We start from the raw sequence: 21,290 nt of genomic DNA, 5'->3' as shown, positions 1-21,290 counted from the left end.
TAGTTGATGATTTTATGTCTGTATGTTTAAATGTTATGATACAATGAACGATTACTACGACTATTCGAATAAATTTTCCGTTTCAGTTAACAGCAAAGAAAGGTCTAGACAGTGAATGTTTTGGCTGGCGGCGAGCCAGGCGGCAACAAATTTCAACACAAACTGAAAATGAAGTGAAAATGCAGAATGATGTTGGAAGAGAGGAAAACCAGGAAGAAATGGTACATTTTAGGGTCCACTTTCTCACCTCCAAAGAGAAAACACAACTTGCACGTGCCACAAGCAGCTTCGGAAATAGCACGAAATTTACTCGTACATAATACCCTGCCGGATGCTCCCGAACCCTTGGAAAGGTTTTTCATTTGGCGTCCGAGAAACGTGTCCCGACACACCAAGTGGCCATTTCGAGCGACATTTAATTTCCAGTGCACCGCGCGCGTCCAATGTAATATCCTTTTTAAATACTTCTGCTAGCCCTCGGCCAGGCCGTGTTGGTTTTCCATAGCTCATTTCGTCACCACCACCATGGGCTTTCGGCAGTCGCGTTCCGCATGCTCCTCCGGTTCACCCCCGATATCCGGTTCCTGGGCGGGCGCGGGCGATATATCCGCGACCACGCTAATCGTGTTCGATCCCGGCACCTTCCGGTATTCGGCGTCGTCGTCGGTGGTGTTGGCGGCCGCCATGGAAGGTGCTGCATCCGCCGACTCGGACCGTTCTCCGGCCGGACCAGCGTCCCCGGTCGGGGTGCTGGCCGTGGTGAATTTGCTAAAGTTTTTGCTGCGCCGCTCGTGGATCACCTCGATCGAATCGTAATGGTCATCGTCGTTGTCGCGGGAGATACCGTGGTGAAAGTTGGGATACCGATGCGCGCTTCCGGTGCCCCCGGCTCCGAACGTTCCCGTCGTCTTGGCACTGATGACGTATATTTGGTCGTACTCGTTGCTCAGCTTCTTGCTCGCCACCTTCGGTTTCGGTTTGCGGAAACTCTTGGTGGAGTTGCTCCGGTACAGGAAGCGGTTCTGGGGCTGCTGCTGCTGCTGGGCTGGTGCCGGCGGATCGACCGGAGCTTCCTGGGGGCTCGAAACGGGCGGAAGGACGAGCGTATCGGGCCGCAGTGGCTGGTTCACGACGGACCGGGGGCACTCCTCGTCGTGCACCGGGCTGTCCTCCTCTTCCGGCACGCACGGCTCTAAGCTCGATTGACAGGACAGATTGCGTTGAGTGATCGCCGGTTCCGAGCAGATGGAGAGCTGACTCCTGATGTCGGTGGCGACGGCAGCGGTTGGAGAAGAAAAGTGGGCGAAGAAAATCAGATTATTTTTTTCTTTTTTTTTTGTTTTGGAAAATTCGGTCCTGGCCGCCACGGCAAATAATTCGGTCATTAGCTCCGTTGCGTGACGGAACGGAATTTAGCGTGCGTGGCCCGCGCCTGTACCCGTGCCCGTGCGCCAAGGAATCGTTTCTTTGTGGCGAAGAAGGACATTTTATGGCACCCCGAAACACCAGGTCAAAAAGGAAACCACCTCAATCCTGTTGCGCGGAGTGTTTACACTCCGGCGCCATCACCCGTTTTACGATTCGGGTGCCACGTGTCCGGCCGAGCCGAGCCAAGCCGTCGAGGGTTCGCCAAAAGTGGCCCCTTAATCCCCGGGCAAGGATCTCGGGAGTGGCCGGGAGCATGAATTTGGCGGTAAAAAAAGGAAACAAAACTTGTCATAAAAAATAAATGCCACCCAGAATTCCCACTTTCAGCGCCCGGCACGTACGGAAGGGTCAGTAAACTGCGGCGGATTGCGGCGGAGCTTTGTACTAAAATTAGTTGATTTACAACTCGCAATGATTGCGGCATCTTTCAAACAAACAATGAGCATTTTTTCAGAGAGTTTTTTTAAGTTCCCCAACTCATTGGTGATTGGATCGTTCATTTTAGAACGAGGCTCCTTTTTTAGTACACATGTTTGTGTTGGTTTTGTATCAGTATGCAAATATTACGCCTTCCGCTTGTAGTACACTAAAGGTCAGCCCAGCCCAAATCTGTTCGCCCCTTTCGAAGCTAAACTATTTTCCGCTCGGTGTCGGGTCGGGCTGACCAAAGCTCGGGTTCCAAAAATGTCCTGGGAAATCAATATCAAATGCCACCACCGAAAAAGAAAACCAACCTATTCCCGTAAGACGTTGAACCGTATGTCCGCCAAGCAAAAGTCGACGGTACGTGAGCGCGAGAGGGTCGTAGGGAAATGCTTTGTCTTTCGAGCCCACTGGACAGCCAAATAGTGCGCTGGACAGTGGCCAAGCGGCCGAAAACTTGTTGAAGTGGCGTCGTGATGTTGTGGAGTGGCCTGGGGCTTGGGTTTCGCTTAATGTGTTGCCGATTCCATCGACCGGCGGGACCCTGCGCACGTCACGACTATTATTAAGAAAGGAAACACCCCGGAGGGAACCCTTCGTTCATTACTGTCACACAGGGCAGCCCGCCAGTTGGTGGATGCGTGTAATTTCGGTACGCACGCATTTCGACCGCATGTTGCCTTTGTCCCGGAAGGGCAATGTCCTGTCGTTTTTTTCGATTTTCCGGCATTTTTTTCATACCTTGTGATAAATGTTACTGTCCTGTGATGACATTTAAGAGAATTGTGTTCATTAAATTAATAACTGCGATCGCGTAAAACTGATGCTTGTGTCATGTTTTGCTGACAAACATTCTGCGATAGTTCGTTCACCTTACTTAAGGTGAATACTGAATTGAGTCGCTGCGTTGAACGCACCGGATCGAAGTGAAAAAATGTTAATTTGTCCTGTTCGTCATAAAATATGATCGACCTGATACTTACAAACAACATTTTAATCATTTTGTACTAATAAACACGACAGTTGCTTGCAACATAAAAGGACAGCGCAACAATTCATTAGATTGGACAATTTACATAAACGGTTTGAAAAGGATGCATTGTAATTACAACGAACTAGAGCGTTAAAGAGTGTTACTCTCGGTTTGTTTTAGGATAACCTCTTGATTGATACATTCATTATTCATTTTCTGATGCCAGTAACTCGTAACATAACGGTGACCTGTGACGTGAGAAGGTTGAGTCTGTTGCAGTAAAATTTGATCGCAAACTATTTATAGCGGCTCGGAGGTGCTCAAATGGCTTGATTTTAATTAGTACCTACCGACACTCTCGCTCGACCGACGGTGTCGAAACGGGCCCGGCGGCCGTCGTTCCTTTGCGGGGCGTTAACGCCAGCATCGACCGGTCCGGGCTGTTGATCTCCATCGTCGAGGGCGCACCGCGCGAGTCGACGCTCGGCGTCTTGGAGATGGTTGAGGCACGTCTGCTGCTTCGGTTGAGCTTCGAGTTGACCGACACATCGGAGACGGTCGACGCCCGCCGGCTGATGTGGCCCGCCTGCTTCGGGCTTCCGACCGATTCCTCCTTCTCGATCTTGGTCTGGCGGGACAGGATGTGTCGACGGGCCGTATCAGACCGCTTGTTGCGGTCGCGTAGCTTATGCACCGGCACGATTTCGCCCCCTCCGTACCCGCACTGCACCGAACCGTGGGAACCGGCCTGATTGAGTGTTCTGTGGAGAGCGAGAAGGATACCCCGAAACGGTGAGTGAATTAGGTTGGTTGGAAAGGATTGAATATTCGATTGGACAAACCACCGACCAAACACAGCACGAAGGAGCTGCGCCGAGGGTGCATGCCTTTGATCGACTTCGGTAGCAGAGGCTGTTGTGGTCTTTTAAGTATTTTGTTGAATTTTTTGTTTAATGAAAGTGAACGTAGCTGGATACTAGAACGGGTTTGGTTCGAGCGTTTTGTTCTAAAAGTTCCAAAAGGCTGTGTTATTGTTGTTTTAACGCTAAACTGTAACTTCTCCTAATATAAGAGATGAAAGAAGCTTCAAGCTCAAAATCTCTATAATAAAGATATAACAGGTAAACTGCAATGGAACCAATAGTGGACCTGCATTCAGGACCAGGAACGATAGTTTTGTAAGGATTCTTTAGGAACGGTCCATGTTCTGGAAGTGCGCCTAAATGTAGGCAATCCGTATCACTCGGTGCCGATATTTTTTAAACGTTTTTTTGTATTAAAGATGTTTTATTGTAAAGATGTGTATTAAAGATGTTGGTCCATTGAATTCGAGCCTTGAAACAAAACTTACGATCGAGAACATCCATTGAAGGATTCGGCGAGAGCTTGAACTTACCTTCCGAACGGATCGGGTTCTTCCACGGACAACGCGTGCCGGTGAAACTGGAGCATTCCGGGGTGCAGCAAACCGCCGCTACCCGCTTCCCTCGTCGAGCGGTGGACCATGCTGCTGACCCGCGAACCCCGGTGATGCCGGTGGCCGGACACTTCCGACCGGATGCGGTTGGTGGCGGGCGAACCGGTTGCCAACGCCGATGGGACGCTTAACTTTTCGGCGTACAAATTGGGCACCGAACCACTTCGCGACACCCGGCGGCTCTGGTCTTTGCTAGGCCGTCGCTGGTGGGGCGAAGACTTCGGTGTGCTGCAGGACCGGACCGGGTGTGAAAGAATCGAAGAAGAAGGATGTAGAAAAGAATGGGTAATCACAGAGCGCAGAGTAACCCAGTAAGATGCCTTCCAGCCAGGACACTCGAAGGCTCGGATGGCGTAGTCATTCATCATAATGGCTCAACGGCGATGAGCGACGCTTCCAGCGCCAAGTGGACGGTTCTTTTTACTATCTTGTCTGAGGGTACGCTCAAGGGTACGTGATAAATTGCCCCTGGCAGTTGGATACGATGGACGGTATCCTGACTGGCAGCCCAGCCAGCCGTCGCTGTACATGGTGTTGTTCGCAAAATGGCAAAAAATGGCCATTTTGTTGATATTACCAGCGGCATTCTTATTACGATTATTATAGCACATAATTCACAATGATTAATTGACGGAGGGCGAAGAAGGCTCACCCGCAAATCTTATGGAGTCATCGCCACTTTTCGGTCAGTTCAAGTTGCACAAAAAACATAATGAGATCGAATTCGTTTTTTCGACTTTACGCCAGAAAGTAATAGACTAATTTAAGAAACAGTTCCTCGATCTTCTTGCTTCCGAATCAACCAATATTTAAACGGCTCAGATAAGCTCGATTTGCGTTAAGAAAATATTGATCATCCGTTGTTCGTTGCGGCCACATAAGACCCATCTGATTTTATGAGGTCAATCGAGTCGATGGCGCCAACATGGGCCACATAAAAGCTACAGGAAGCTGGTCGAGCTGGTGTGCTGTGCAATTACTCACTGCACGGTGAGCCACAGCTCTCCGGTGAACGCTTCGAACGCCGGGTATTCTTTACTTAACAAAGCCAACCCACCGGCCAAGCGAGGAGCACAAATCCCAACGCACACACACAAGGCATGGTTATGACGATGGTGCGTCCGAATTGTTGATTACAAGCGGCCAGCAGCAAACCTGGCGGAGGATGGGTGTGAGAATTGCAAAAGGCATTTTCATTAGCAGAGCAACCGGAAACCGGGTGGAAAACCACCGAGCTCACCCAATGCACGGGTCAGATGGACGGGTGCCATTAGACAGTTTACTTTCGTCCTGTCCTCTGGCCCGGACCGGCCATTCGATGGGCCAACGATGGCTTCATCCTTTCCGGAGATCCCGGGGCCGAGCAAGGAGTAGATACCACATCCTGGCTTGGCCACAAAAATGGTTTGGAATGGACACATAGAGCGCACAAGATTCGAGTTGGTTATCTGTGTGTGTGTGAGTGAGTCTGTGGAATTTAATTAACACCAACGAGAGAAAGTGGCAAACTGTCACCACGTTTCGGGATGCTCTTCGTCGGACCACCTTTTGCTCTATTGCAATGTTGCCAATGTAATGAAGGTATTACACACAAAGTAAGATTTGTTGTTGAAATGTGCTCAAAATTTCTTATGAATGAGTAATAATTTATTTGTTTATTGATCTGTGTAGGTCTATTTATTTTGTTGGGTACGGGATTGCGTTGGGTCGAAATGATTGGGGAACTGAATAAAAACGAGCGGGTCACTTTCCTACGTTGTGTATTTTTTATAAGAGAGCTACTTAACAACTAAACAGCACGCGCTTTTATAGGCTAAGGGATTAGTTAGATTACGGATCATTGTGTAGCGAATATTCTTCTAAGTAGGCTAAGATAGGTATATAGGTATTGTTTAAGAAGATTGCGAGTCAGTCAGTAAACGGGAGTTGAAGACGAAGGTTATTTAAATAAAGGATATTGTCAAACTTATTACATGGCGACCGTGCAGCGTCACGAATATTGAAAGAAATAAACGAAGTTGAACAAAACCAGTGTAATACATTTCTTGAAAAATACGGCTGAATTGAATTCCGTTTCTGTGATAATCATAGTTCACATTGAACAACTCGTATGGGATTTGAAAAGTTACAACATCTCATCACAGTACAACCGGCATAAGAAAACGCCGAGATAATAAGAAATCGAAACTGACGCACGAATGAGCAAGAAGCTTACATGAAATTCATATGAAGGTGTTAAAAAAATAAAAAAAAAAAAGGAGAAAACGTGCATTTTTCTGCGGAACCTCGAAGATGTCGCCCTTCTCAGAGAAATAAACCTAAACGCGAAGGAATCCTGATAGCCAACGACGACGGTGATAAAATAAAGTGATCAACAGAGAATTCACACGACAAGCAGTACAAGCATCATCATCATCATCAGCATTAAGCATCGCATCAGCGTCGAGCATCAGCGTCGAGCATCAGCGTCAAGCATCAGCGTCGAGTATCAGCGTCGAGCATTACCATCATCATCTTTACCACAAGTTCGTTACTGTTAAGAACCTTAAGTATTTTACCTTTAAATAATTTATCTTAATTTATAAAAATAGACAAACAATAAGTAAATAGGAAAATTCAGCAATAAGTAATAGGTAAAAGCTAGGCTATTTAGTAAATCAAAATGGCATCAATATAGAACTCATAAAAACAATTCCAGTACTAATTCCAATTTACAATGGGGATAGCACTAAATTAAGTAATACGATTGCAGCCCTTAAGGCTTGCAAATCATTAGTATCTCAAAGAAACAATGAACTAGTCATGCAACTAATTTCATCGCGATTAGAAGGAAAGGCTAAACTTGCGGTAGGCGACGCGCCAACAGACATAGATGAAATAATTAAGAATCTTGAAGCAAAGTGCAAGTTGAAAATTTCACCCGAAACACTTGTTGCTAAGCTTAACGCTACCAAGCAAACGGGCGAAGTAACAAAGTATACCGAGGAAATTGAGAAGCTTACGCTCGAATTAGAGCAAGCTTATATAGGGGAAGATATACCAGCACCGGTGGCCGAAAAAATGGCTATTAAAGCAGGCGTTAAAGCACTTGCAATAGGAGTTAAAAATAATGAAACAAGATTGCTGTTAAAAGCGGGTAATTTTAATACCCTTACGGCAGCATTTGAAAAAATTTTCGAGTACGATAATGGTGACACAAGTAATGTTCTGGCCTTCCAGTCAGAACATAGCTATAATAGAAATAATCCAAACAGATACCGCCAGAATAATAACAACAATTACAACAACAAAAACAACTACAACCGTCAATACAATGACAACTCACAACAACAACCATTATAACAACACCAACTACAATCGCCAATACAATGGCAATAAGAACCGTGAATACAATCAGCAATACCAGGATTATCGCAATAATCGGTCTTACCAGGATAATAATAATCCAAGACCAACACAAAAATCGCAATACAGAGGAAACCAGAAATCACAAATTTATTATGCAAATTCGGAAAACTCCACACTCCCCCAAGATATCAATGTTGGGGGAACCGACGAAGAATCCCAGCAACAAATCAGAATTGGAAATTTACAACAAAATTACTAAGCACCCATCAACCCAACTTTAAAAAAGGCAAGCTAGGGATAACAAGTAAATGCTTACAAGTAAATACGACATATTGTAACTTTGTTCGTTTAAAATTAGGATTTTCAACAAATGAAGCAACACTCTTGGTAGATTCTGGTGCTGACATTTCAATCTTGAAACTAAACTCTATAAATGTAACTCAGTTTATTGTCGAAAAAGAAAAATGTCAGATTACCGGCATTAATGAGTTAAAAATAGAAACACTTGGTTCAATAGTAACAGATATACATTTACCAAATGGTGCAAAGATTAAACACAAGTTCCAGGTAGTGCCACAAAGTTTTCAAATTCCTACTGACGGTATACTCGGTAGAGATTTTCTAACAAAATATCATTGCTCGATTAATTACGACACCTGGATTCTCACGATCAATAACAGATCGGAGAGTATAGAAATCACTATTGAAGACAATTTGAATGGAGAGATTATCATTCCTCCGAGATGCGAAGTTTTCCGGCAAGTTCATACTGATAATATCCGCGACGATTACGTTTTACTGTCACAGGAAATAAAACCTGGAGTGTATTGTGCTAGCACAATAATTAATTCTGATTGGCATTTCGTCAAATTTATAAACACAACTAGCGATCCGGCACATATCAGCAGAAATTTTAAAAGAACATACCACATTCTTAGCAATTTCAATGTTTTTAATCTCAACCAAAAGAAAAACAATAATAGAAATGATATTTTATACAAAGAACTAAATTTAAAAGATACTCCAGAGTCACACAAAGATAAATTAATAGAGTTATGCTCAACATATAACGATATATTTTCATGTTTAAATGCTCTATGTTACTGCTATGTTTCTTTTACATAATAAGCATTCATAATTTTTATTATTACTATATTATTTTAATAATTAATATAAATATATGTTATTACTATTTACTGCTGATTAGTTTTCATTGTTATCGATAAGACTTAAAGCTTAACGACAGCAACACATTGTAAACTTAATTCCAAAATAAGTTAATGTTATTTGTTTTCCAACATTTCACGTCAAACCCTCTCTAGCCAAAGCTTGTTTTTTGAATAGCAAAAACTTGACATAACAAATATATAAAACAATTTCGTGCCGTGAGCTTTTCCACTCGATTTCAGCAGTGCACGCAAGGGGATTGAATTATCCTTAATGGCATGTGCACAGCACAGGAAAAGCACCACTCCACATGTAGCCTCATTTAAGCGCCCGTCCCGTGCGGCAGAAAATGGACGCAAAACGGACTACGGTGTGTCGTCAAACACGAGGGGGAGCAAAATTACTACCTCCAACCTATCAACCCATTCGAACGAACGGGGGGCTGGCTGGACGGAATCGTCGTGCAACATAAATTACAGGCATGACACCATTTGCTCGCCATTTCTCTCTCGCGGCGCGTGAAAATGGCCACCCATCTAGCCGAAATGTGGAACAGGCGAGACCTCAGCCTAGTTGGCGCTTCGCCGAGAACCGTAACTGAACTTGACGGCAAGTGTTATGATTTCTGGTCGAGTTTCAGCAGCAACTTCTTCGACGACCATCAAATTGCTGTAGACGCTTTCGGGCGGCACATGCAGTAACGCGAAGTAACCCCATAGACGGTGCCTGACCGTAACAAATGATTTTCATGCTCACGTCGCAACGGTGCTTCGTACCTTGTTCTCGTGGTCAGCTTTCGGTTAGGGCACGAGATAATAATCGTTGGGAATTAATACTTGACGGTAATGCATTCGATACGATGTTGATGGTGGTGATATAAACTAAAGTAGATTGTCCGGCAGTCGGGCGATTACAAGATGTTGAGAACAAATGATGATAACGGGTGGCCCCAATTTGAGCCCTGGTTCGTTCGGTCATTGTTTTGGTCAAAGAATGTGAAATATTTTCATTTTCTTTGTCGATACCGGTACTTCTAAAGCACACAGTATTGGCTTTTACATGAGCCACAGGGCCTTAAAGGTTCGTATTTGCAGGTTCAAAATAAAGGATTTTCTACACAAAAAGGTTTCTACTGTAGTATGTCTGCTAGACACTCTTACAAATAGAAAAAGAAAACAATCGCAAATTTATAATGAGACTTAAGATGCTCATGTTCATAGAGTAAAATTTAAAAAATCGAAAACATTATTAGGTCCAATAATCACGTATCCGGAACCACCAGTAAAAGGACGGAAATAGAGCTTAAATCTCCGCTCTTACCGATGTCTTTTTATGGCTAAGTAGTGACTCTCATATACGGACCGTTACGAAATGAATTATAAATACAATTTAAATTGCGAACGTAAATCATACAACGTACGGCGGTGGAGTGAAGCATTGTTTCCAACTAGAACGTGGTTACACGGTGAGCAAGAATATGAGATGAAGAGAAAATGGAACGCAACAAAGCGATGCTCAGCCGGAGAAAAACGACTTGCGGCTCGCGTGTGGAATATTGCGCACATTCCCGCACAAGATGAGACGATAAATTGTCGTTCGCCACGAGCCATCGTAAACGTTATTGGCCACGGCCAGCGGAGGGGCTATTCCGGAGCCACAGACAGACGTGCATCAATTTGTTTGCCCCGAGAAGAAAGTATATCGTATCGATTTGCGTCCAAAAATAGCACCATCTTCAGGCTGCGGATCCGGCTGACGAGATGCTCATCTTGTCGTGTATGAAAATGTGGTTTTGAACGCCACGTTTCGGGCTACGATTCTGATGGGCGTTGTTATGCTTTGTGTTATTGTATTGATTTTATCGCAAGCACCCCATGAAATAACGGTTCACTGTCGTTGTTTGCCTTCGCCGTTTGGAGCGACGCGTTTGGCGACTGAATATCGCTCATCCATCAAAGCGAACTTCATTGCCAATATGCACCCAGAATCCATAATGTGGCCCAAAACGATATCATGTAAAACTATACCCACCCATCCACTCCTACATACTTATTATGCCGTCGGGCGCCACCCGTGGCGCGTGAAGATATTATCCAAACCACACCAGACACCAGGCGTCTCCACCGACATGACACCCAAAGCTGCCGCGCGAATATGGAACCGCGTGTCGACGGAATGTTTGACACCAGAAGACGGTGACATGAGACGCTCCATTCCACTCCGAGTGTGTGCGAAGCATTTCCGCATCCATGCGCAACGCTTTTGTAGCCACATGCGAGTGGCGACACGTTCTCGGTGGGTTTCTTTTGAAGGACGCTATCAATTTGCTGCTAGTTTGGGTCTCGTAATAAATATGGATGTAACCAACTGGTGTGTGTTCGACTACAGCTGAGTGGTGCCTTTTGAGGGCGAACCATAAAGAAGCCACGGATCGCTGCTCTTCTGAAGTTCTGACATGCCACAGAGTTCATGATAAACGTTGTCGTTTTTCCATTTTTTTGCTAGCTCACCGTTTTACAACATAATATGCTTCATCTGCCTGTAACCGGTAGATTGACCATCTAATCAGTACTTACCCTAAGGCTTTCGAGAAGTGAACCAGCGCTGCGGTGAGTGCTTTGCGGTCCGGAACTTGCTCCGTCGCCGGCGAAGTTCGGAACACTCCCAGATGTTGCTCCCAGCGGGCGGTCTGCGACCCAACGGCGCCCGACGGTCCGTTCGAGATGCCTGCAACGAGCGGAAGAAGGAGGCGAATTTAAGCGATGAGAAGAGCGATTGTTTGCGAACTTTTGTTTATCGTCCCCAGCGCGCCACAGTCCCGACGAGTTCGCCGAGAAAGCATCAACGATGACCGTTGAGGTCTTAACTAAGGACCGTTCATTATGCAAAGCCACGTTCGATGGCTACTCGAATTTATTAGGCCCCAGTAACGGGGCCATCCCCAGGCTAATTATGGGCTCTACACAGGTTGCCTCGTGTTAGTTGTGCTGAAAAGTGCCTCCAAGAAACTGTTGATCATCAACAGATGAAGTTGCGGCACGGTGAAAGTTTGTCTCTGTCGGTGGTTGGCTGGCAATTTTCCGCAAATGAAATGGTCCACTGTCGCCAAACTTTGGCCTTTCGGCTACCGCACTGGGCTGGGTTCGTTTGACGCAGTTAACAACAGTTGCACATTAACTACTGTTGAAACTTGTGAGCATTTGCCTGTATGGCATGTAGTCTTCCTAATGACTTCGTTGCTGTCTACGCCATCGTGGATTTCAAAGTTGGAGCTCAAAGTTGGGCCGAGAATGTGATTCGTACATTCATAATGCATGAGTAAAGGAAGTAGCAGAAACACTGAACGTACGGAGCTGGATTCCAAGATTAAAACGGAGGCCTGCCCAAGTCTGCCAGCTTGAGACCCTTGAGCCGGTGTAGTAGTGTCTACAAACGGAGATTAATTACGAAACACAAACCAAAAACAATCAATATTCGACTCCCGGACAGTGGCCGTAGGCTCTTCGACAATCTGTCTTTACGGTGCCCCACTTCAGGGACAGGGACTGTTGAGGTTGGGCAAACTCACAGAATGTTTACTTCAGCGGCGGAAGAAGTGAAAATTCTATCACCCGTTACGGACATCGCAGGCGACCCCGTAAAACTCGCAGCAAAGTTGACACGGCACGGAACTGGGGGGTTCGAAACCCCGCGCGATTCACATTTACGGTGCCATTTGCTCCTTATCGCTTCCGGCTGTTGATCTAGGATGGCGCAACTCCACACAAGATCCGAAAGATCCCTCCTTCTTTGCGGTTATTGCGCTCCACTGGGCTGGGTCAACTTCGGATCCGGGCCCCTTTTTGCGCGCTGTCCATCATCCGCTCTTGGTCCGTTTTTTGCCCCGGACATGATTCCAGTGCGAGATAAAAAGCCTCAGTCGATGGCGTCTTCTGTGGGTTTTTGGAATCCTTCTCAAGCTCCCTCGGGCACACTGGGTACTGGGTGGTATTTTCGGGCTGACCAGAGACGGTGCTTACCTGTGGAACGTCGGGAAGTATTCTGACGGCTGGAGCTCCGGGCCGTCCCGTGGCCACTCAGCTTGAACCGGGCCGGCACCACCTTCGCCGCTGAGTCGCGCGCTTCAAACGTCATCACACACGAGGCCACTACGATGAACCCTGAAATGGACGCGCGGGAATCAGTAAGGCGAAGAGAGCTGACTGCTGTCCACTGTTGTTTCTTACGGACGCTTGGGTCAAACAAAGATATTCATACTTAAAAAGGCCGGAGCACCCAAAATGTCGGCTAATTGAATTAATTCAAAACTCACATGTGCGCTTGCATGACCTTTCTTTTGCAACTCCGACGCCACCCACCCCAGATGAGCCCGAGCTTCCAGGGTGCGCCTTTTTGTTTCGCTCCATCTTTGGCAACCAAATTACAGTCCTACGGCACAGTGCCACATTAACAATTCAATTTCGTGCAAATGTCAGACACATCTTTTCCATTTGTCAGCCCACGCTTTTTTCGCCGAATGGCTCTGCCTTTTGGGTTCCTCTCAACTCCTTCTCGGTTCAGAGCGCTTTTATTATGCCCTGCACAATCTTCTGTCTACCGGCACCGGAAGGGAGCGGATTGGAACCATCCGAGTCCGGCCAGCGGAGACAATCTTAAAGTGAAGGACACAAAGTAAAATCTGTAAAGCACCATGCCTTTCATCCTCCTACGGTGGCAAAGGATGTCAGACAACGAAAGACGTTGTCTCTAGTAAGGAAGCACAATTAGCCGGGACCCGTCCCGGGATATGGATTACACCACGAGGCAGGTTGTGGGCGCACAGCATGCGCCCGATTAAATAGCGTTATCCGGGTAATAACTTCGCGACGAACAGGATTAATTATTCATGTTTGTTTTATGGCTTTCATATTTCATGCGAAGCGCGCCGGATAATTAAGCTTTCGTATCGTGGCTCGTTTAACAATTTATTGCAGTCGGATTTTTTTCAAATTAAGCAAAGAAAGGGTAATAAAGTTGGTAAACGTTTGCGTTACAGGACACATTTAAGGATGGCTTTAACGTCCTAACGGCCATGAAAAATAAATTAAAATGAAATACACGAATCTCGCATTACGAACAACCCGACTATGTCTGGCCCATTCTCAACGGATGAGTTTCCGTTTCTCGGCACATCGCTGCCAGCGGGAACAGCCTTTAAAGCAGGAAGCGGTCCAACCGTATTTTCTACATCGCCCTAACCGTACGCAGACCGCCACTTGACAACGTTATCCGTTTTCAGACGACACATGTTCGACGACTCCGAAGACTAATACATTCGGACTAGACTCAGAGTGGAAAGAAATGGAAAGCATCCGTCCGATTTAAACACCCCTGATCAATTTGTCATCAACTGCGAGGTCCATTCGAGGGCCGTTGTCATTTCCCATGCATTAGCATTTACCGAACGGTTTTTCGGACCATTTTCCGGCACTCCGGGATGCTGAACGGAACCAATTTGCATATCGTGTTCTAGTATCGTGGCTAAGCTATCGTTGTCCTTCCGGTAGTTTTTGGACAGCGTTAGATGTGCGATGAATTGTGAGTGAGTGATCCCATTTTGCTGGGTCAGTTTCTGGTTAGTAATTGAGAATGCCGCATACGCCCAATTTTGGGTGCTACAGTTGAAGGATTTAGTATGTAAGGTCAGTGGAAGGTTTGAAAAAAAGAATGAAGTGACCAGTTTTGGACTTAATGGAAATTGCATTTTATATGACTAAACAAGTTTCAGTAGTTTTGTCGCAGAAACTGTTAAAAAAAATCTTCTAAATAGCTGAATAGTTGAATCGAAATTCTTGTGATGATATAAGTACCAAAGCTTAGCTTTATTTTACAAAGCTTCATGTCCAACGGAGAATAAAACGAGCCATATTTACCGTTTCGGCCAGGGCCTCTTGTTTCAATCGTGAATTCCCAAATCGAAAAAATTATTTACCTTTCCTTGTGGACACGAACGAAGAGAAACAATTCCTTTGCAGGAAACTGTGGCCTGATGGACTGGACTAGCAACGAGAGCTCCACAAGTAGCTAAACGAAGCGACTTTCGCCTCGCTCACCGAGGTAGCCAATTTATATTTCATCTTGATGATATCATCAAGACAAATGTTTGCCAGTGTCAGCCAGCCAGCCAGCCAGTCAGGGCTGCCGGTTTGTGCCGAGCAAATTGCGACATCCTCCGGGCGATGCTTTTTCATGTAAACCTCATCGGGCGCAGAGGACAGGACAAGACTCGTTTTTGGGCAGTCATCACTTCATTATGGATAAATTCCTTTCCTTTCCTTCTACTCAAGGCTCCATTGAAGACACATTGGACGCCCAAAACCATAGGCAATCCGTTGGTACGAAGCACGAGGGTTACTTGCAGGATAACGTGACAGGATTGTCGTAAAAGCAGTGGCCGTGATTCGTCCCGAGAATGCGAAAGGTGAAATTTCTCGCGAACTGCCCGAGTAAGGGAGTTCCGTTTGTGGAAAGTAATACTTTATGTTTCATACTACATTTTCCTGTAATATTCTACTAGAGGAAAACCTCCAAAAAGTCGTCAATGAAGAAAGCTACAACACTGACTAAATTATCCAAAAGTGAACCTAAAACATGCTACTAGAGATGAACTGACCCGAGAGCCGTCATTATTGTTATTAAATTTATCACATTGCCTTTCGGCCGGGTTTCGGTGAATCCTGATCCTCCGGTGTATCAACACGTTAACGGGTGCATTTATCCTGCCAAAGTTTAGACAAGCGAGACCGATGTGTGTTTGTGTGCGTGTGTGGTGTGTGAACATTTTCAAATTAGCCCCAGCCGTTTGTGGACTTACCGCCGACCCCCATGATGATTGGTCCGACGTACGAGAGGTTGTTGAGATGTAATCCCCGTTGCTCATTTTTCACGCGTATGGTCGACGTGCTGCTGTTGCTCCGGAGGTCGGACAGGGAGGGAAAGTTGTTTGCATAGTACCCTGTGGTGGTGGCCGGACGGGAGCGGGAGGACAGCAATGAGAGGACCTTCTTCTGGTCGGATCCTGGGTGTGTGTGGAATGACCAACGGGCTGTCCCGTTGGTTCGGGCTACTTACCAACCGTGGCCATGCCACCGCCAACGAACATCAGCACCATGCCCAGGACGAGGGCGCGGCAAGCGTGCCAGAGGCAGCGGGAAGTCATCTTGCCCCGCACCACCTGCACGTTCCAGGTGGCCCCTGACGCCGGGTGGGCCCGCCGCAACGGGCCGAGCGATGCTTTTCGGCGACTTTTCCATTGCGAACCGCCACGAGCGTGCATAGCATAGCCAAGGCACTACCGACTCGAACCTAACCTCCGCTTTCACTACCACCACCACCACCAACAGCAGTACCACCGTCGCGTATGGAACATCCGGAAACGCGCTCTGCTGCTCCGGGTCACGGCTAGTTCCGCCGGTGAGTGCTAGAAGTGCCAGAGAACATATTAACATCATTAACAGGTTTGCTACAATGCTCTATTGTCGTACCTTTCGAGGCAATACTCGTAACAAGTGTAAACTTTGATACGAAGTTAATAAAACAGTTTGAATCATTTTGTATTATTTGTGCGTTTTATAGTTTAGATAAATCGAAATATTGCACGCAGTTCATTCGATATCAATGTTTCGTGTAGTTGTAATACTTGTTGGAAATCGTGAAGCTGAGCCCCTGTTGAACGCATCCATAATCTGATAAACCAAGGACAGTTTGGTACATTACCCAATGTTGTCGAGTTTGACCTGAAGTGCAAGTTATTAAGGGAACAACGAGGCAGAAGGCAGAACAAGACAAGAAGATGAGGTTTTCAGTCATTCAAAAGATTTTTGATTCATTGAGATATAGCAAAAAAGAATAAAAAAAGTCTTATCAACAATAACGTCAAAGGACTGTAAAAAGTAGCGTATGACAATGCATTGTTTGAACGCAATGGCGTACATTGCCGATAGTAAACTGATTTGTAAAAGAGAAAAATCCTTTTAGGTAATTTTTGTTTTGTGTTAACGATCCCCAAATGTATCGAAAGTTACATTTCCACAACATTGAACAATAATTGGAATACTGAAACAATCTCGCTTAGTTCGCTTTGAATTTAGTTATCAGATTTTCTTTTTTCATGTCCTTTCCATTAAATGCAACAAGCCGGATGCGACCTGCATTGGCCGAAGCACAATAACATAATTTCTCCGAAACATTTCACCATTCAACCACAAGCACGCGTTAACGGATACATCTGTAACCGAACAAAACCATTAGGAAAATGAACAAACGGCATCGGCCGTGGTCAGACACTCATGCGTCGGTGTTTTTGTCGAAACAAATCCGACGTGTAACCGAAACAACAACCGACAACCTAAGGCATAGAAAATATTTGCATAAATCTGTTCCGGTGCGGATTTGAAGCGAAAATCTAGTGCACGCAAACCGCGCAGTCCAAAGCCTGCAACGGATTGAGGGTTTGAACAAAACCCTATCGCTCATGAATATTCGGACGGTGTGGAAAATGGGAAAAGTTTATCACTTTGGGGCCGAGAACACCACCACCAGTAGCATGTTTTTCCGACCACAAGCAGAGTGCAGAATACGCCCGGACGTTACCACGAAGTCAGTTAGAAGGGTGGAATCCAGTCATTTGAGGTTCAGTCACGCCAATTGAAACCATTACGTGGTCAAAGGGAGAAATCGCTCATAATATCTGCCGGTGGCTAGTAACCGAGCGGGAGGAATTTATGCTTTTTACAACCACATTGCCTCGTCCATAAAATCGAAGCCAAATTCGTTTCGATTTGGGGTGAAAGTAGTCCAATTTGTATCCACCGAAAGACATCCTCAGCAGCTATTACGCTGGGCGGTGAATGTGCGGTTTTATTGAATACGCTTGCGGAAAGCCAAAAGTAGTATCCGTTCAGTGCCACCAGCAGCAACAAGTGAGATGGCCGCCGTTTGTTTGTGAGGTATGCTTATCCCTGTCGATATGATTGCGGCAAATGATCGACGTATTAAACGGATCGGTACGAAAGGTTACTAGTAGTGGATGTTTCGTTTGTTTCAGACAAATAATTGAAAACAAATTATGTTTTAATTGTTCTGAGGTATTGATTATTGTTTATGGTATTTGCTTTGTTTTGGTCAATTATATTTATTTTATTTTAAATAGGATTGTACTTTAAATAAGGATTAAATAAACACAATAGTAATAACTCAGAAAAACAAAATAAATTACCTAGAATTTCATAGAAATATCTTATAAATTGATATTAATAGTTTTTTTAAGTATATCAATATAATATAATTTTCTATAATTGTGAATACAGTACAGTATCTAAAAATCGAATATGCATTTAACTACACACAGCCAACGGTTTTATAAAAACGTCGTTTATCATAAAAATAATATAAATGCAATAAAGCAGACCATCAAATGAAACATTTAAGAAAAGATTCGCAAAAGTACATTATTCACCTTGTGGATTACCCAATTACGGAAAGTTCATAAACTTATGCTGCATTCACGCGTCTGCAGCCGCCCGAGTCGTCAGCCCGAGCATTATATTCCGAGCGGCCCGATCCTTAAATCCCTTACGAACGAACTGTGAACTGCAGGTGTCAGGGACCACCCGTGGGTTTCCTGATCCAACTGTCACTCTCAGTGGATCCCTACAGCTGGCCGCGAACGTATATCGTGGCTACCGTGGCGCTACCGTGGAGTTCGGAGAAGCAAAACTCGAGCGAAAGAAACATGTAATCTCTGCGACTACGGTGGCAACCCGCCGTCAAAATATTCTGAACACGGACACGCGAACGAGCCAGTGCGTGGTGGAAAGAATCATCACTCACCGGTCGCACCGCGGAACGGACCACCAAAGTGCAATCGCTTTTCCGATGTTTCTACGCGAAAGTCAATGATTTGAAGTGGAATTGGAGACGCGAACGGAATATTGAACAGCCGTTGAACTTGGTCAGTGATGGAAACGTGTTGCCCTTTAATTGCAGTGCGAACAGTGTTTCGCAACCGAAGCAAAATCAACCCAATGGACGACTTTTGCCGGCCGCCAGGAGGAAGTCTCTGAGCGGCTGTTGAAATAATCAAATCACCGCCTCCAGCTGAGTGCGTGAAATTAATACAAGATTTTACGTCTTTTTCATTTAGAAGAGTTTCCCAAGATCTCTCGCGCGCGCGGATTTCACCCAGAAAACCAGAATGAGCCACTCCCTGCTGGTATGCCGGATATGCTGGGTGTGTAAAATATTAATTAGAAGAGGCCATCCTCCCACGCGAGCCCGGGAAGCCTACTGAAATGGGGCACCCTTACGCCGGCGAACGGCGGTGCGGCAAGGCGAGAGGCGAAAATTGGCTCCACAGAGACCGTGGGCTCTAATGGAGCAATAGAGATAATGGGACGATAATGACTGCAATGACGGCGTGCAGAGCACGGCCCGGGCAACGTTCCTTTTAATGGGCGACAGTTTGTGGGCTCCGCATGGCTGGTTTTGATGTTTTCATCCGTTTTTGAAAATGGAACACATAAAAGTACACGTGTTCAAATTATTATGTTACAGAAAAAGTCTTATATTTAATGATTTAAATATGTTTTTTACATATCGTACATACATTGAGCGTCGCCACAACATAATTGATTAGTTTAACAGAAAACTTTAACAATTGATCACAGTTAGTCACATCAGCAGGAGTGTAGCATAAACAAGGAATTTGCGCCTCTAACCCTGCCACTATTTTGCCAGATTTTAGTCGGTCTGGGCTAACGATGTCATCCGTCACCGGACATAACGATAGCATCTACAATCCCACTGTCGGCGGCAAACCACGAGCAAACTGAGACGGAACTGTTGATAATGCTCCGATTTTGAGCCTACCCTGGGGCCATCTGTCTGGTTTGAGTTTGACGGTCTACAGCAAACATTTGAGATCATAAAATGTACTTAACGCATCTCTTCGTGTGGCTGTATTCAATTTAATTTACAGTGTCTGGGTGCTGATACATACATTTCTATTTGAAGGAATTTTCCTTTCAGATGCAATTTGGGTTTTCACTGAATTCGCAAACAGTCTGATCAATGCTAGTGGAATTTTGTCGTAAGATCTCCACGGACATTGTCTTTTTTTGTACAGAAAATAAATAGAACTAAATTCTAAATAAAATAAATTACTATTCCTATTGAATTTAGGTGAACGTTCAGATAAAAGCGTTTTCTTCACACGATTAGTGCATCGTTTGCTGGTAAATGTTTGTAAAAGTTAAGGTAGACCTTGTTTTCTAACCCATAAAAAGCTTCGAAAGTTTAAGCACTGCCACAACAGAAGAGCATCGCATTAGGCTTCTGACATCGGTAAATCAGACGCTGCCAAGTGTCATCTGCAGGCCAGGTGAACGAGAGATTTTCCAAGTGCCATTGGAAGCTCCCTTAAGAGCGCCGCGTCGGGAAAACCCTCCCTCTCCCGGGGGCAATTGACGGTCTGTAACGAACTTTTCATTTTCCGCTTCAAACGTGATGTTGGAGGTTTTTTGCATTGCTTATGATTTGCATGTTTTCGTGCCGCGTCATAGTTTTTGTTTTGCGCCCTCGTACGCGGTATCTCTTGGTGCAAGAGCGCGCGAGCCGCGAAGCATGAACGCATGGAGCAGACAGCATAACTCATAATCAGGTACCAGCATCCGGGCCCGCGAGAATAGCAGTAAGCGTGACAAATGGCACACAAATGAGGACGATGGGCCATGAGGAGTTATTTGTTTTTTGGAGAAAATTTCACGAGCCTTGTCCCAGGGTTTCGCGATTTGCGTGTAGCTCCCCTTTAAGCACACAGCTGCGCATTGGCTCGGAGGCCACCCACTGTGGAAGTTGAATTGCATAAATATTGCGCGAAGCACCTGAAGTGAGTCGCTTCGGGATGGTAAATATTGGCACTAAACTACTTAATCACGTCGTTGGTAGCAGGACCTTTCTCTATTGTGGTTTGGTGCGGTTTCCTTTCTTTGTGTTAACCGCAAGTAATTACATCAACAGTAGCAACAATAGTAAAACTTATAAGATATTTAAAACAGGGCAACAGTATACATTTCAACCAACCAGACCATTCAACTATAAGTTTTCCACTGAATTCTATTCCGGGTGCAACTCAGGGAGTGTGATGAGCAATGATGGTGTTTTCTCGATGCTTACCGGTTTTCGTTCGAGAACTCGAAGAAGCAGCTGTATCGAAGGAAAATATTCGGCTAACCACCACTACACACTTCGTACCTTGTTTCACTCAGCATTCGGTCGTTCATCGTTTCATTACACTCAGCATCTCAATACTAAAATTCAGCTGTTTTTCCTACGGACCAGGTAGATTCCCGGCCGTTTCGTAGCGTTTCTCACATATTCTAAAGCACTGTACAACGATAAATGAGCCCACAGCACGCGAGCAAGTAACGCGATATT

General features: G+C 45.4%; 1 protein-coding gene across 1 annotated transcript; it reads right to left on the bottom strand.

Annotated features, from left to right (window-relative positions):
* Nucleotides 1-506: 506 nt before the first annotated feature.
* On the bottom strand, nucleotides 507-16,131 carry LOC128266982 (uncharacterized). Its single transcript, XM_053003772.1, has 7 exons — nucleotides 15,927-16,131; nucleotides 15,670-15,810; nucleotides 12,836-12,976; nucleotides 11,393-11,543; nucleotides 4,221-4,529; nucleotides 3,175-3,585; nucleotides 507-1,260 (listed from the first exon to the last, which is right to left on the bottom strand). The coding sequence occupies exons 1-7, from the start codon at nucleotides 16,129-16,131 to the stop codon at nucleotides 507-509; spliced, it is 2,112 nt and encodes a 703-aa protein (XP_052859732.1).
* Nucleotides 16,132-21,290: the final 5,159 nt, after the last annotated feature.

Source organism: Anopheles cruzii, chromosome 2 (genome assembly GCF_943734635.1).
Source record: "Anopheles cruzii chromosome 2, idAnoCruzAS_RS32_06, whole genome shotgun sequence".
Lineage (NCBI taxonomy): Eukaryota > Metazoa > Arthropoda > Insecta > Diptera > Culicidae > Anopheles > Anopheles cruzii.
This window is presented reverse-complemented; position numbering and strand designations above follow the sequence as displayed.